Source organism: Saccopteryx bilineata, chromosome 2 (genome assembly GCF_036850765.1).
Source record: "Saccopteryx bilineata isolate mSacBil1 chromosome 2, mSacBil1_pri_phased_curated, whole genome shotgun sequence".
NCBI classification, from domain to species: domain Eukaryota; kingdom Metazoa; phylum Chordata; class Mammalia; order Chiroptera; family Emballonuridae; genus Saccopteryx; species Saccopteryx bilineata.
Window position 1 is genome coordinate 134,524,499 of NC_089491.1, and position 13,869 is coordinate 134,538,367.

At 43.6% G+C, this 13,869-nt stretch overlaps 1 protein-coding gene across 3 annotated transcripts in view; it reads right to left on the reverse strand.

Annotated features, from left to right (window-relative positions):
• The window catches only part of DNAJC22 (DnaJ heat shock protein family (Hsp40) member C22), a 93,982-nt gene that overhangs the window by 76,526 nt on the left and 3,587 nt on the right, over positions 1-13,869 (reverse strand). For 2 of the 3 annotated variants that reach the window (XM_066257932.1, XM_066257931.1), the window contains exon 3: positions 12,598-12,779. In XM_066257932.1, coding sequence (XP_066114029.1) covers positions 12,600-12,779 — 180 coding nt within the window. In that variant the 3' untranslated portion in view covers positions 12,598-12,599. Of the gene's footprint in view, positions 1-6,750; positions 8,090-12,597; positions 12,780-13,869 lie in introns of those variants that run through there. The other variant, XM_066257933.1, reaches the window with a different exon arrangement.

The window sequence follows — 13,869 nt, forward strand, 5'->3', positions numbered from 1 at the left end:
AGACAATGAGTTCCCAGTCAATTAATATAAAATAATTTAGCACCACTTGCCTGGAATGAGCAGTTACTTGCTTTCCAACCCAAATTACATATGCAGAAAAACAATAAGCATATACTCTCTTCTGTGGACCCCAGGAATGAAAAGGAGAAAGAAACAAGAGAAGCCAAGTCAAAACTAGTGGTTATGGGTATGAAAGAAAATGTGCAGAAGTAACATGAGCCTCACTGGCCCTCAGATCTGTGACTAGAAAACATGAATAGAAGACATTTTTAGCCTGTCTTGCCTGCTGCACTGGGGAGGTGGAGCATGAGCACACGTGTTAGGACCCGAAAGATGGTGAACTATGCCTGGGCAGTGCAAAGCCAGAGGAAACTCTGGTGGAGGTCCGTAGTGGTCCTGACGTGCAAATTGGTCGTCCGACCTGGGTATAGGGGCGAAAGACTAATCGAACCATCTAGTAGCTGGTTCCCTCAGAAGTTTCCCTCAGGATAGCTGGCACACTCCCACGTTTTGCCATGAACCCGGGGCCAACAACATACAATGGAGAAAAGAAAGCCTCTTCAACAAATGGTGCTGGGAAAACTGGAAAGCCATGTGCAAAAGAATAAAATTTGACTACAGTTTGTCCCTTGTACTAAAATTAATTCAAAATGGATCAAAGACCTAATATAAGACCTGAAACAATAAATTACATAGAAGAAGACATAGGTACTAAACTCATGGACCTTGGTTATAAAGAGCACTTTATGAATTTGACTCCAAAGGCAAGGGAAGTGAAGGCAAAGATAAATGAATGGGACCACATCAGACTAAGAAGTTTTTGCTCAGCAAGAGAAACTGACAACAAAATAAACAGCCAACTAAATGCGAGTTGATATTTTCAAACAACAGCACAGATAAGGGCCTAATATCCAAAATATATAAAGAACTTATAAAACTCAAAAACAAGCAAACAATCCAATAAAAAATGGGAAGAAGAAGAAGAAGAAAAAAATGGGGAGAAGACATGAATAGACACTTCTCCCAGGAAGAAATACAAATGGCCAACAGATATATGAAAAGATGCTCATCTTCATTAGCTATTAGAGAAATGCAAATCAAAACTGCAATGAGATATCACCTCACACCTGTTAGATTAGCTATTATCAACAAGACAGGTAATGTTGGAGAGGCTGTGGAGAAAAAGGAACCCTCATCCACTGTTGGTGGGAATGTAAAGTAGTACAACCATTATGGAAGAAAGTATAGTGGTTCCTCAAAAAATTAAAAATAGAACTACCACATGACCCAGCAATCCCTCTACTGAGTATATACTTCCAAAACTTAAACACACTGGTACATAAAGTTCATGCAGCCCCATGTTCATTGCAGCATTGTTCACAGTGGCCAAGACATGGAAACAACCAAAAAGCCCTTCAATAGAGGATTAGATAAAGAAGATGTGATACATATATACTATGGAATACTACTCAGTCATAGAAATGATGACATCAGATCATTTACAGCAGGGGTAGTCAACCTTTTTATACCTACCACCCACTTTTATATCTCTGTTAGTAGTAAAATTTTCTAACTGCCCACTGGTTCCATAGTAATGGTGATTTATAAAGTAGAGAAGTAACTTTACTTTATAAAATTTATAAAGCAGAGTTACAGCAAGTTAAAGCATATAATAATAATTACTTACCAGGTACTTTATGTCAGATTTTCGCTAAGTTTGACAGAATAAATCTTTATAAAACAGCTTACTATAGCCCTGGCCGGTTGGCTCAGTGGTAGAGCGTCGGCCTGGCATGCGGAAGTCCCGGGTTCGATTCCCGGCCAGAGCACACAGGAGAAGCGCCTCCACCCCTCCCCCTCTCCTTCCTCTCTGTCTCTCTCTTCCTCTCCCGCAGCCAAGGCTCCATTGGAGCAAAGTTTGCCCAGGCGCTGAGGATGGTTCTGTGGCCTCTGCCTCAGGCGCTAGAATGGCTCTGATTGCGGCAGAACGATGCCCCAAGATAGGCAGAACACCTCCCCTTGGTGGGTGTGCCAGGTGGATCCCGGTAGGGCGCATGCGGGAGTCTGACGGACTGCCTCCCCATTTCCAGTTTTGGGGAAACAAACAAACAAACAAACAAACAAAAAACAGCTTACTATAGTTAAATCTATCTTTTTATTTATAGTTTGGTTGCTCCGCTACCGCCCACCATGAAAGCTGGAACGCCCACTAGTGGGCGGTAGGGACCAGGTTGACTACCACTGATTTACAACGACATGGATGGAGACCTTGATAACATTATACTGAGTGAAATAAGTAAATCATAAAAAACTAAGAACTATATGATTCCATACATAGGTGGGACATAAAAATGAAATTCAGGGACATGGACAAGAGTGCAGTGGTTGGGGGGAGGGGAAGGGGAGGAGCACAAAGAAAACCAGATAGAAGGTGACAGAAGACAATTTGACTTTGGGTGATGGGTATGCAACATAATCAAATGTCAAAATAACCTGAAGATGTTTTCTCTCAACCTATGTACCCTGATTGATCAATGTAACCCCATTAAAATTAATAAAGCCTGACCAGGCGGTGGCGCAGTGGATAGAGCATCGGACTGGGATGCGGAGGACCCAGGTTCGAGACCCCAAGGTTGCCAGCTTGAGCGCGGGCTCATCCGGTTTGAGCAAAGCTCACTAGCTTGGACCCTGGCTCTGGCTCAAGCAAGGGGTTACTCGGTCTGCTGTAGCCCCCACGGTCAAGGCACATATGAGAAAGCAATCAATGAACAACTAAGGTGCCACAACGAAAAACTGATAATTGTTGCTTCTCATCTCTCTTCGTTCCTGTCTGTCTGTCCCCATCTATCCTTCTCTCTCTCTCACTGTCCCTGTAAAAAATAAATAAATAACTAAATAAATAAAATTAATTAAAAAAAAGACATCTTTATGCCCACAACCCCTCCCTGCTCCTTTTTTTTATTCTACCTTATTTCCCACCTGACCTATAGTGACACAATGGGTAAAGCATTGACCTGGAATGCTGAGGTCGCTGGTTCAAAACCCCAAGCTTGCCTAGTCAAGACACATATGGGAGTTGATGCTTTCTGCTTCTCTCTCTTTCTCTCTCTCTCTCTCTGTCTCTTCTTTCTAAAATGATTTTTTTAAAAAAAAGAATCTTTGCACTCTACTGTATTTCCCCATGTATAAGACGCTCCCATGTATAAGGTGCTCCTTAATTTGGGGCCCAAAATTTGAAAACAATGTATTACATAAAGTTATTGAACTCTAATTTTATTCATCATAAAATTTATACAGCTCCTCATCACTGTCAAAAAAGCGGGAAATGCAAGTAAAAAATCTACAACCACTGTATAAGACGCACCCAGTTTATAGACCCCAAATTTTCCTCCAAAAGATGCGTCTTATACATGGGGAAATATGGTAACTCATCTGGAAGGTGCCTGGCCTTTTCTTTTTTCTTTTTTTTTTTTTTCTTTTCATTTTTCCGAAGCTGGAAACGGCAAGGCAGTCAGACAGACTCCCGCATGCGCCTGACCGGGATCCACCCGGCATGCCCACCAGGGGGCGATGCTCTGTCCCTCTGGGGCGTCACTCTGTTGCATCCAGAGCCATTCTAGCGCCTGAGGCAGAGGCCATAGAGCCATCCCCAGCGCCCGGGCCATCTATGCTCCAATCCTCAGCTGCGGGAGGGGAAGAGAGAGAGAGAGAGAGGAAGGAGAGGGGGAGGGGTGGAGAAGCAAATGGGCGCTTCTCCTGTGTGCCCTGGCCAGGAATCGAACCCTGGACTCCTCCATGCCAGGCCGACGCTCTACCGCTGAGCCAACCAGCCAGGGCTTTTTTTTTTTTTTTTTGCCTTTTCTTTTTTTTTAAGGTGCCTAACATTTTGATGCTGGGGGGAAAATGCCCTTTTAGATAGCACTTGTAAAGCCAGACTCAGTGCTAACCATCCAGCAGAGGATGTTCCCTATAATCTTTCTCAGCCCAGAAATGAGACTAAGGCCTGGCACAGAATGAGTTAAAATAAGTCCCTTTCAACTTTCCCACAAAAGACACTGCTTTGTTCTGTTGAGATTTGTCATAATTAAATCCAGAAAATTCAAGGTCTTGCTTAAATTTATAATAATTTAAAGATAAGCAGATGGACTATAGAAAGGGTGGATGAGAGGTAGGGAGAAAGGAGAGAATTAGGGAGAAAATGAAAAGGAAAACGAAAAGAGCAACAATCATTGAAATGAAATCTCACTTAGCTGAAACCCCACTTAAATTTTCTGCTTTTGTCATTCAAAACCCACCTTAGCAAAACAAACAAACAAAACCAGTGAATTGAACAAATTTCAATTTCTTGCGGTGACTAAGAGAAAGAGATGTCAAGGAAAATGAAGAGAAACAAAAATCTCAGCTTCTCAGGATGTCAACTCAAAAGCCAAAGTAGGGGCATGAAATGTGTGTTTGAGCAGAGAAACCTTTAACATGAAATACACTGCCCCAGAGTCCCCTAGGACAGTGGTCCCCAACCTTTTTTGGGCCACGGACCGGTTTAATGTCAGAAAATATTTTCACGGACTGGCCTTTAGGGTGGGACGAATAAATGTATCACGTGACAGAGACAAGCATCAAGAGTGAGTCTTAGACGGATGTAACAGGGAATCTGGTCTTTTTTTTTTTTTTTTAATAGGGACAGAGAGAGAGTCAGAGAGAGGTTTAGATAGGGACAGACAGACAGGAACGGAGAAAGATGAGAAGCATCAATCATCAGTTTTTCGTTGCAACACCTTAGTTGTTCATTGATTGCTTTCTCATATGTGCCTTGACCGCAGGCCTTCAGCAGACCGAGCAACCCCTTGCTCGAGCCAGCGACCTTGGGTCTTCCACATCCCAGGTCTCGAACCTGGGTCTTCCACATCCCAGTCCGACGCTCTATCCACTGCGCCACCGCCTGTTCGGGCGGAATCTGGTCATTTTTTAAAAATAAAACATTGTTCAGACTTAAATATAAATAAAACAGAAATAATGTAAGTTATTTATTCTTTCTCTGCGGACCGGTAGCGGTCCGTGGCCCGGGGGTTGGGGACCACTGCCCTAGGAGATCAAATGACAACTTAAAAATATGCTTCAATTGGAGCTTTTCCTGAATAGCACCCAAATCCAACTCCAAAGTTACTCTCTTTTTTTTTTCTTTTTCTTATTTATTCATTTTTTTAGAAAGGAGAGAGAGGAGGGAGAGAGAAGGGGGGAGGAGCAGGAAGTATCAACTCCCATATGTGCCTTGACCAGGCAAGCCCAGGGTTTCAAACAGGCGACCTCAGCATTTCCAGGTCGACGCTTTATCCACTGCGCCACCACAGGTCAGGCACAGTTACTCCCTTCTTCCCCACAAATGGAGATTACTGAACTCTGGTAATGAACCTGCTTCGTAGGTGCCACTACCAGATTCTTAAGAAAGTGAAGACAGGCCCTGGCCGGTTGGCTCAGCGGTAGAGCGTCGGTCTAGCGTGCGGAGGACCGGGGTTCGATTCCCGGCCAGGGCACACAGGAGAAGCGCCCATTTGCTTCTCCACACCTCCGCCGAGCCTTCCTCTCTGTCTCTCTCTTCCCCTCAGGCGCTAGAGTGGCTCTGGTTGCAACATGGCGACGCCCAGGATGGGCAGAGCATCGCCCTCTGGTGGGCAGAGCGTCGCCCCATGGTGGGCGTAGGGTCACCCCATGGTGGGCGTGCCGGGTGGATCCCAGTCGGGCGCATGCGGGAGTCTGTCTGACTGTCTCTCCCTGTTTCCAGCTTCAGAAAAATGCAAAAAAAAAAAAGTGAAGACACCTATTTTACCCTTTTGACAGCCTTAAGGCGCCATCTGCAGTTCTCAGCTAAGACTGCAAAAGGTTTTTGCTTGCTTGTTAGGATCAACACACTTGATGAAAAAAAAGAAAACAAAGAAATACTAAATTCAAGTCAGAGTCCTCAGAAGCCCTGGGTCATAGAGCAGATGCAAACATAGCTTTAAGACACAGTGCCTGGGAAAAGATCTAAGGGCCTTATTGGCTATAAGCTCAATGAGCAACAAAAAAAAGCTAATAAATTCTTAGGCTGCTTGATTTAAAGAATGATATATTATCTAGACCTTGGGAACTTAATAACCCCACAGTACCCTGTTCTGTCTGAACACAACTGAGAATTGCATTTAGTTCTGGGCACCACAATTTAAGAGCAATGTTGACAGAGCCATAAAAATGTTCATACCTTTTGACCCAGTAATCCCACCCATGGGAATTTATTCTGAAATAATTCAAGAGAATAGATGAATTAGAAGCATGAAGATATCGATGCAGTATTCTTTATAAAAAAATTATATATTAATAGTCTAAATGTATTCCAAAAAAGGGAATATTATATAGCATTAAAATATAGTGATGTATTATTTGGGGGATAAAAGTGATAATGCATGCTGCAACATGAATGAATCTTGAAAACATTATAAGAGATAGAAGCCAGACACAAAAGGAGACATTATATGATTCTATTTATATAAAATGTCCAGGATAGAAAAATCTATAGAGACAGAAAGTAGATTAGTAGTTTCCGGGAGCTGGGGAAAAGACAGAATGGAGACTGATGGCTAATTCTTTTTTGAGATGGTAAAAACATTCTGGAATTAGAGTGTTGATGTTTGCATGAACCTTATGAATATACTAAAACCCACTAAACTATATACTTTTTAAAAAGATTTTATTTTATTTATTGATTTTAGAGGAGAAAGAAGAAGAGAAAGGGGAGAGGAGGAGTAGGAAGCATCAACTCGTAGTAGTTGCTTCTTTTTTTTTTTTTTTCAGTAGTTGCTTCTTGTATGCGCCTTGACTGGGCAAGCCTGGGTTTTGAACCAGCAACCTCAAAATTCCAGGTTGTTGCTCTATCCACTGTGCCAACACAGATCAGGCTAAACTTTATACTTTAAAAGGGTGAATTTTATGGCATGTGAATTACATCTCAGTAAAAAAAAAATATATGAAGTCTTCATAGTACTATATATAAATGCTCATGATTCTGTGAGGGAGGAAAAGTATTAAATTATATCCCTGATATGATTCAATCATGAAAGTTAATTATGTACTCTTATGGATGAGGGCAGAAGAGATCATGAATAAATGAAAACAGTTTGATAGAGGTGGATTTTTTATAGGGGTGGGAATGGTGACCATTATATTCTTCAAGCAATTAAATATTTAATTTTCTTTCCAAGACAGTGTCCACAAGAAGGCACACAGAAGATGACACACCAAACCATTTAGCATAAAGCTCAACTGAAAAGAACCTAGAATCCAGTGTGGAAAGCAATCTTAGAAGTCATCTAAGTTCCACTTCCTCACACTGTAAGGAAAAAACAGGCCCAAAGTGGTGAAGTGACTTGTCCAAAGTCAGTCGACTGGTCATGCAAAAGGCAAAAGTAGAACCTCATCTCCTCACTTCTCCATCTGTGCTCTTTCTAACAACTACAGAGCTTCCTTAAACAACGTTTAATCTGAAAAGAGAAATTTAGAAGGATATGAGATGAATGGCAGGTTCTCATCAAGAGAGGGCTTTCTGTTGGTTTTTGTTCTTTGTGGCAAAAATGGCTAATCTAGAGAGAAATTACAGTGAAGCTAATTTCAATCCAATAAAAGAACTTAACTCTTATGGATATTCAAAAGGTGGGAGCCTGACCAGGCAGTGGTGCAGTGGATAGAGCATCGGACTGGGACACGGAGGACCCATGTTCAAAACCCCAAGGTTACCAGCTTGAGCACAGGCTCATCCAGCTTGAACGCAGGGTCACTGGCTTGAGTGTGGGATCATAGACATGACCTGATGGTGGCTGGCTTGAGCCCAAAGGTCACTGGCTTGAGCCCAAGATCACTGGCTTGATCCCAAAGGTCACTGACTTGAGCCCAAGGTTGCTAGCTTGAGCAAGGGGTCACTCACTCTGCTCTAGCCCCACAGTCAAGACATATATGAGAAAGCAATCATTGAAGAAGTAAGGTGCCACTACAAAGATGATGATTGATGCTTCTCGTCTCTCTCCCTTCCTGTCTGTCTGTCCCTCTCTCCGACTCTCTGTCTCTGTAAAAAAAAAAAAAAAAAAAAAAAAGTGGGAAAGGTAAGGAATTTCCTATTCAAGAAAAAACAAAATGGTCATCTCTGAACCAAGCTATTCTTGAAATTAGCACTGGATAGGTACTCGGCGTAGAGGCCTTCTCAGTTCCCTTCCAACTCTTTTTTTTAAGAGAGATGAGAAGCATCAACTTGTAGTTGTTCATTGATTGCTTCTCAGACGTGCCTTAACTGATGGGCTCAGCTGAGCCAGTGACCTGTTGCTTAAGCCAATGAACTTGAGCTCAAGTCAGCAAACATGGGATCATGTTCATGATCCCATGCTCAAGCCAGTGACCCCACACTCAAGCTAGTGAGCCCGCATTCAAGCCAGAGACCTCGGGGTTTTGAACCTGGGACACCAGCCTCCCAGGTTAACACTTTATCCACTGTGCCACCACCAGTCAGGTTCTTCAACTCTTTAAAAGGATCTATAATTTCTTTTTATTTGTGGCAGTGGGAGACTACGTATTCATTGGATTTCATTAAATCAATTCAGGTAGAGACTAAGGAAGACTTCTTACTTGCTAGTTAATCTGAGTTGTTTCTTTTTTTTTTAGTGAATTTCTGCTTTTAGCTGATTTTTTTTAGATTTTATTTATTCATTTTAGAGAGGAGAGAGAGAGAGAGAGAGAGAGAGAGAGAGAGAGAAAGGGGGAGGAGCAGGAAGCATCAACTCCCATATGTGCCTTGACCAGGGAAACCAGGGTTTTGAACTGGTGACCTCAGAATTCCAGGTCGATGCTTTATCCACTGCGCCACCCACAGGTCAGGCTCAGCTGATTTTTTTTTTTTTTTGTATTTTTCTGAAGCTGGAAACGGGGAGAGACAGTCAGACAGACTCCCGCATGCGCCCGACCGGGATCCACCCGGCACGCCCAACAGGGGCGATGCTCTGCCCCTCCGGGGCATCGCTCTGCCGCAACCAGAGCCACTCTAGCGCCTGGGGCAGAGGCCAAGGAGCCATCCCCAGCGCCGGGGCCATCTTTGCTCCAATGGAGCCTTGGCTGCGGGAGGGGAAAAGAGAGACAGAGAGGAAGGAAGGGGGGGGGGTGGAGAAGCAAATGGGCGCTTCTCCTGTGTGCCCTGGCCGGGAATCGAACCCGGGTCCCCCGCACGCCAGGCCGACGCTCTACCGCTGAGCCAACCGGCCAGGGCCTCAGCTGATTTTTATTATCTCAGAATCTTTGGGAAGCACATCTCCAGAAAAATCAGTGATTATATCCCAGGGTTGGCAGCAGAGTAGAATTTCCTTCCAGAAGTTCTAAATGCATATGATTTTACATCATTTCTTTCTTTAAAAAAATAAAAAATTAAAAAAGCTGTTTGCGCCCTGGCCGGTTGGCTCAGCGGTAGAGCGTCGGCCTGGCGTGCGGGGGACCCGGGTTCGATTCCCGGCCAGGGCACACAGGAGAAGCGCCCATTTGCTTCTCCACCCCTCCGCCGCGCTTTCCTCTCTGTCTCTCTCTTCCCCTCCCGCAGCCAAGGCTCCATTGGAGCAAAGATGGCCCCGGCGCTGGGGATGGCTCTGTGGCCTCTGCCTCAAGCGCTAGAATGGCTCTGGTCGCAACATGGCGATGCCCAGGATGGGCAGAGCATCGCCCCATGGTGGGCGTGCCGGGTGGATCCCGGTCGGGCGCATGCGGGAGTCTGTCTGACTGTCTCTCCCTGTTTCCAGCTTCAGGAAAAAGGAAAACAAAAAAGCTGTTTGCAATAACATGGATGGACCTTGAGGGTGTTAGGCTAAGTGAAATAAGTGAAACAGAAATACAAATACCAGTCTGACCTGTGGTGGCTCAGTGAATAAAGCTTTGACCTGAAACCTTGAGGTGGGGTCGCTGATTCAAAACCCTGGGCTTGCCTGGTCAAGGCACATATGGGAGTTGAGGTTTCCTGCTCCTTCCCCTTCTCTCTCTCTCTCTTTTCTCTCTCGCCTCTCTAAAATGAATAAAGTCTTTTGTTTATTGATTTTTTAAATTTATTTTTTATTCGTTTTTTAGAGAGGAGAGGGAGAGACAGAGAGAGAGAAAGAGAGAGAAAGAGAGGAGAGACAGAGAGAGAGAAGGGGGGAGGAGCTGGAAGCATCAACTCCCATATGTGCCTTGACCAGGCAAGCCCAGGGTTTCGAACCGGCAACCTCAGCATTTCCAGGTCGACGCTTTATCCACTGCGCCACCACAGGTCAGGCCATGAATAAAGTCTTTTAAAAAAATGGGGAATCTAACGGAGTGAAATAAGTAAATCAGAAAAAAAACTGAGATGAATCCATACATAGAAGGGACATAAAAATGAGACTCAGAGACATGAACAAGAATGTGATGGCAACAGGGGCGGGGGGGGGGGGGTTGGGGGAGGGGGGAGGGGGTGAAGAAGGAGAGAGGGGTTAGGGGAGGGGAGGGGCACAAAGAAAACCAGATAGAAGGTGACAAAAGACAATTTAACTTTGCGGGAGGGGTATACAGCACAATCAAATGTCAAAATAATCTAGAGATATTTTCTCTCAACATATGTACCCTGATTTATCAATGTCACTGCATTAAATTTAATAAAAAATATTAATATTAAAAAAAAATAAAGCTTTTTAAAGTTGGAAAAAAAAAAGGGGGGGAATCTAAAAACAAAAGTAAAAAAACAAGCCCATAGATACAGAAAATAGATTGGTGGTTGCCAGAGGCAGAGTGTGGGGAAGTGAGTGAAATGAGTGAAGGTGGCTCTGGCCTGGTAGCTCAGTTGGTTAGAACATTGTCCCAACACGCCAAGGTTGTGGGTTCAATCCCTGATCAGGGCACATACAAGAATCAAGCAATGAATGCATAAATTAATAGAATAACAAAATTGATGCTTCTCTCTCTCTCTCTCTCTCTTCTTTCCTCTCTCTCTAAAATCAATAAATAAAAATTTAAAACATTTTAAATCATTGAAGGTGGTCAAAGATGCAAACTTCCAGTTATAAAATAAGTCTGGGGATGTAATGTATAGCATGGTGACTATAGTTAATTATACTTGTATTGCGTATTTGAAAGTTGCTAGGAGAGTAAATCTTTTTTTTTTTTCATTTTTCTGAAGCTGGAAACAGGGAGAGACAGTCAGACAGACTCCCGCATGCGCCCGACCGGGATCCACCCGGCACGCCCACCAGGGGCGGTGCTCTGCCCCCCAGGGGGCGATGCTCTGCCCATCCTGGGCGTCGCCATATTGCGACCAGAGCCACTCTAGCGCCTGAGGCAGAGGCCACAGAGCCATGCCCAGCGCCCGGGCCATCTCTGCTCCAATGGAGCCTTGGCTGCGGGAGGGGAAGAGAGAGACAGAGAGGAAAGCGCGGCGGAGGGGTGGAGAAGCAAATGGGCACTTCTCCTGTGTGCCCTGGCCGGGAATCGAACCCGGGTCCTCCGCACGCTAGGCCGACGCTCTACCGCTGAGCCAACCGGCCAGGGCCAGGAGAGTAAATCTTAAAAGTTCTCATCACAAGAAAAAATATTTCTAACAATGTATGATATGGGTATTAACTAGGTTTACTGTGGTGATCATTTCACTATATATATACACAAAATCCCAAGGTCACTGGCTTGAGCCCAAGTTTGCTGATTTGAGCAAACGGTCACTGGCTATGCTGGAGCCCCTGGGTCCAAACACATATGAGAAGCAATCAATGAACAACTAAAGTGCTACATCTATGAGTTGTTGCTTCTCATTTCTCCTTTCCTGTCCGTCTGTATCTCTCTCTCTCTAAAACAAACAAACAAACAAACAAACAAAGTACAGCTCCTAGAAGTCCTACTATAAATGAAATTAAAATATTTTTCTCTCCTGGCCTGTGGTGACGCAGTGGATAAAGTGTTAACCTGGAACCCTGAGGTTGCCAGTTCAAAGCCCTGGGCTTGCCTGGTCAAGGCACACATGGGAGTTGGGGCTTCCTGCTCCCCCCACCCCCCGTTCTTTCTCTATCTCTCTCTAAAAATAAACAAATAAAATCTAAAAATATATATTTTTCTCAAATTTTGAAATTTAACATCAGTCTTACCTCTTAGTAATCCACAGAATAGATCAAATCCCTTTTGTCACAGGATAATTTGTGAAACATTAGAACTTTCATATTTTTCCTTCAGTCTAATCCAAAGCTTTGCATATTAAAGAAAAAGTATTAAATAAGCTTACTACTTCACTCATCAATGTACCAGGGGTGGGATAGGTGGGATATTCTCAAAAAGATATTTTATTGGTTTTATAAAGTATTTCATCTTACTGTATGGTGTTAAGAAAAAAATAGTCAGGAACACAATAGCCAAGAACTCAGAAATTCAATACATAAATACATTCTTCCACCATAACAGCTTTCTCACCCCTTTAAGTTTTTGTCATCTCTACTACCAGCAGTTTCTTTAATGCTATAGGATGTCTCCTATGGGCAAAGCTGGGTTGAGACAAGCTGCCCAGCTCTGTCAGGAAGATCCATCCTCAAAGGGAAGTTTTCTTCTCACCTCTAGAATCCCCTGGGCTTCCTGGGCTGATTCAGGACTTCATATGCAGCCTGGATCTCTAGGAAGTGACTCTGAGCCTCCTCTGTATGGTGCCGGTTGTGGTCAGGGTGCCAAATCTTCACCAGCTCCTTGTATCTCTGATGTATTTCTTCACTTGTTGCCCCCTCTAAGAGACCCAAAACCTGAAGGAAACAGAAGCTAACAAGTTAAAATACCATGTGCCTGGATCTTTCTCTGTTCCCTTGTTAACTTAGCCCATATTATCTCTGAGATTGGCTCCTACTTGACCATGGAAAGGACCTAGAATCTCACATTAGAATTTCAGCCTTTTGAAACATGGATAAGCTCTGGATCTCATGGCAAGAATCAGAATTTGCTTTAATTATAGCTACCCATTTTCCAACCCAGAACTTCACATCCCTGACAAGATCTCCTTGCAAGAGAAATAAGCATGTATGTCCACCAAATATATGTATAAGAATGTTCATAGCAGCTTTATTTAGACTAGCCCCATACCGGAACCCAAATCTTCATTAATAATAGAGTGGGTAAATAAATTCTGGTACATTCATGCAATGGGATACTATACAACAATGAAAATAAACAATTTACAATTGTGTATAATATTATGAATAAATCTCATAGACATAATGTTGAATGAAAGCAGACACAAAAGAGTAAATACTGAATGATTCCACTTACATGAAGTTCAAAATGGGTAAAACTAATTTATGTTAACAGAGGTCAGAATAGAGGTTACCTCTGACTGGTGGTTACATAGGTGCATACATAAAATTAGTATACCTTCTATTATAGAAAGGCTGATTTAATGGCAGGCACACTGGGCACGTGCCCTGGGCCCCGACTTCTGAAGGGCCCCGCAAAACCCCAAGTTTACACGTTTTTCTAATGATACCAAGTTTGGTTTCAGATGTGCAATTATAACATTAATAGTACATAATATTTTTTATTTATTTAAAAATACGGTTAACATGTATTTTTATTTTAATATGTATTTCTCTCTCTCTCTCTCTCTCTTGTATTTTTCCAAAGTTAGAAGCGGGGAGGCAGTCAGACAGACTCCCACATGCGCCCGACCAGAATTCATCCAGCATGCCCACCACGGAGCGATGCTCTGCCCATCTGGGGCGTTGCTCTGTTGGGAGTGGAGCCATTCTAGCACCTGAGGCAGAGGCCATGGAGCTGTCCTCAGCACCCGGGCCAACTTTGCTCCAATGGAGCCTTGGCTGTGGGAGGGGAAGAGAGAGATAG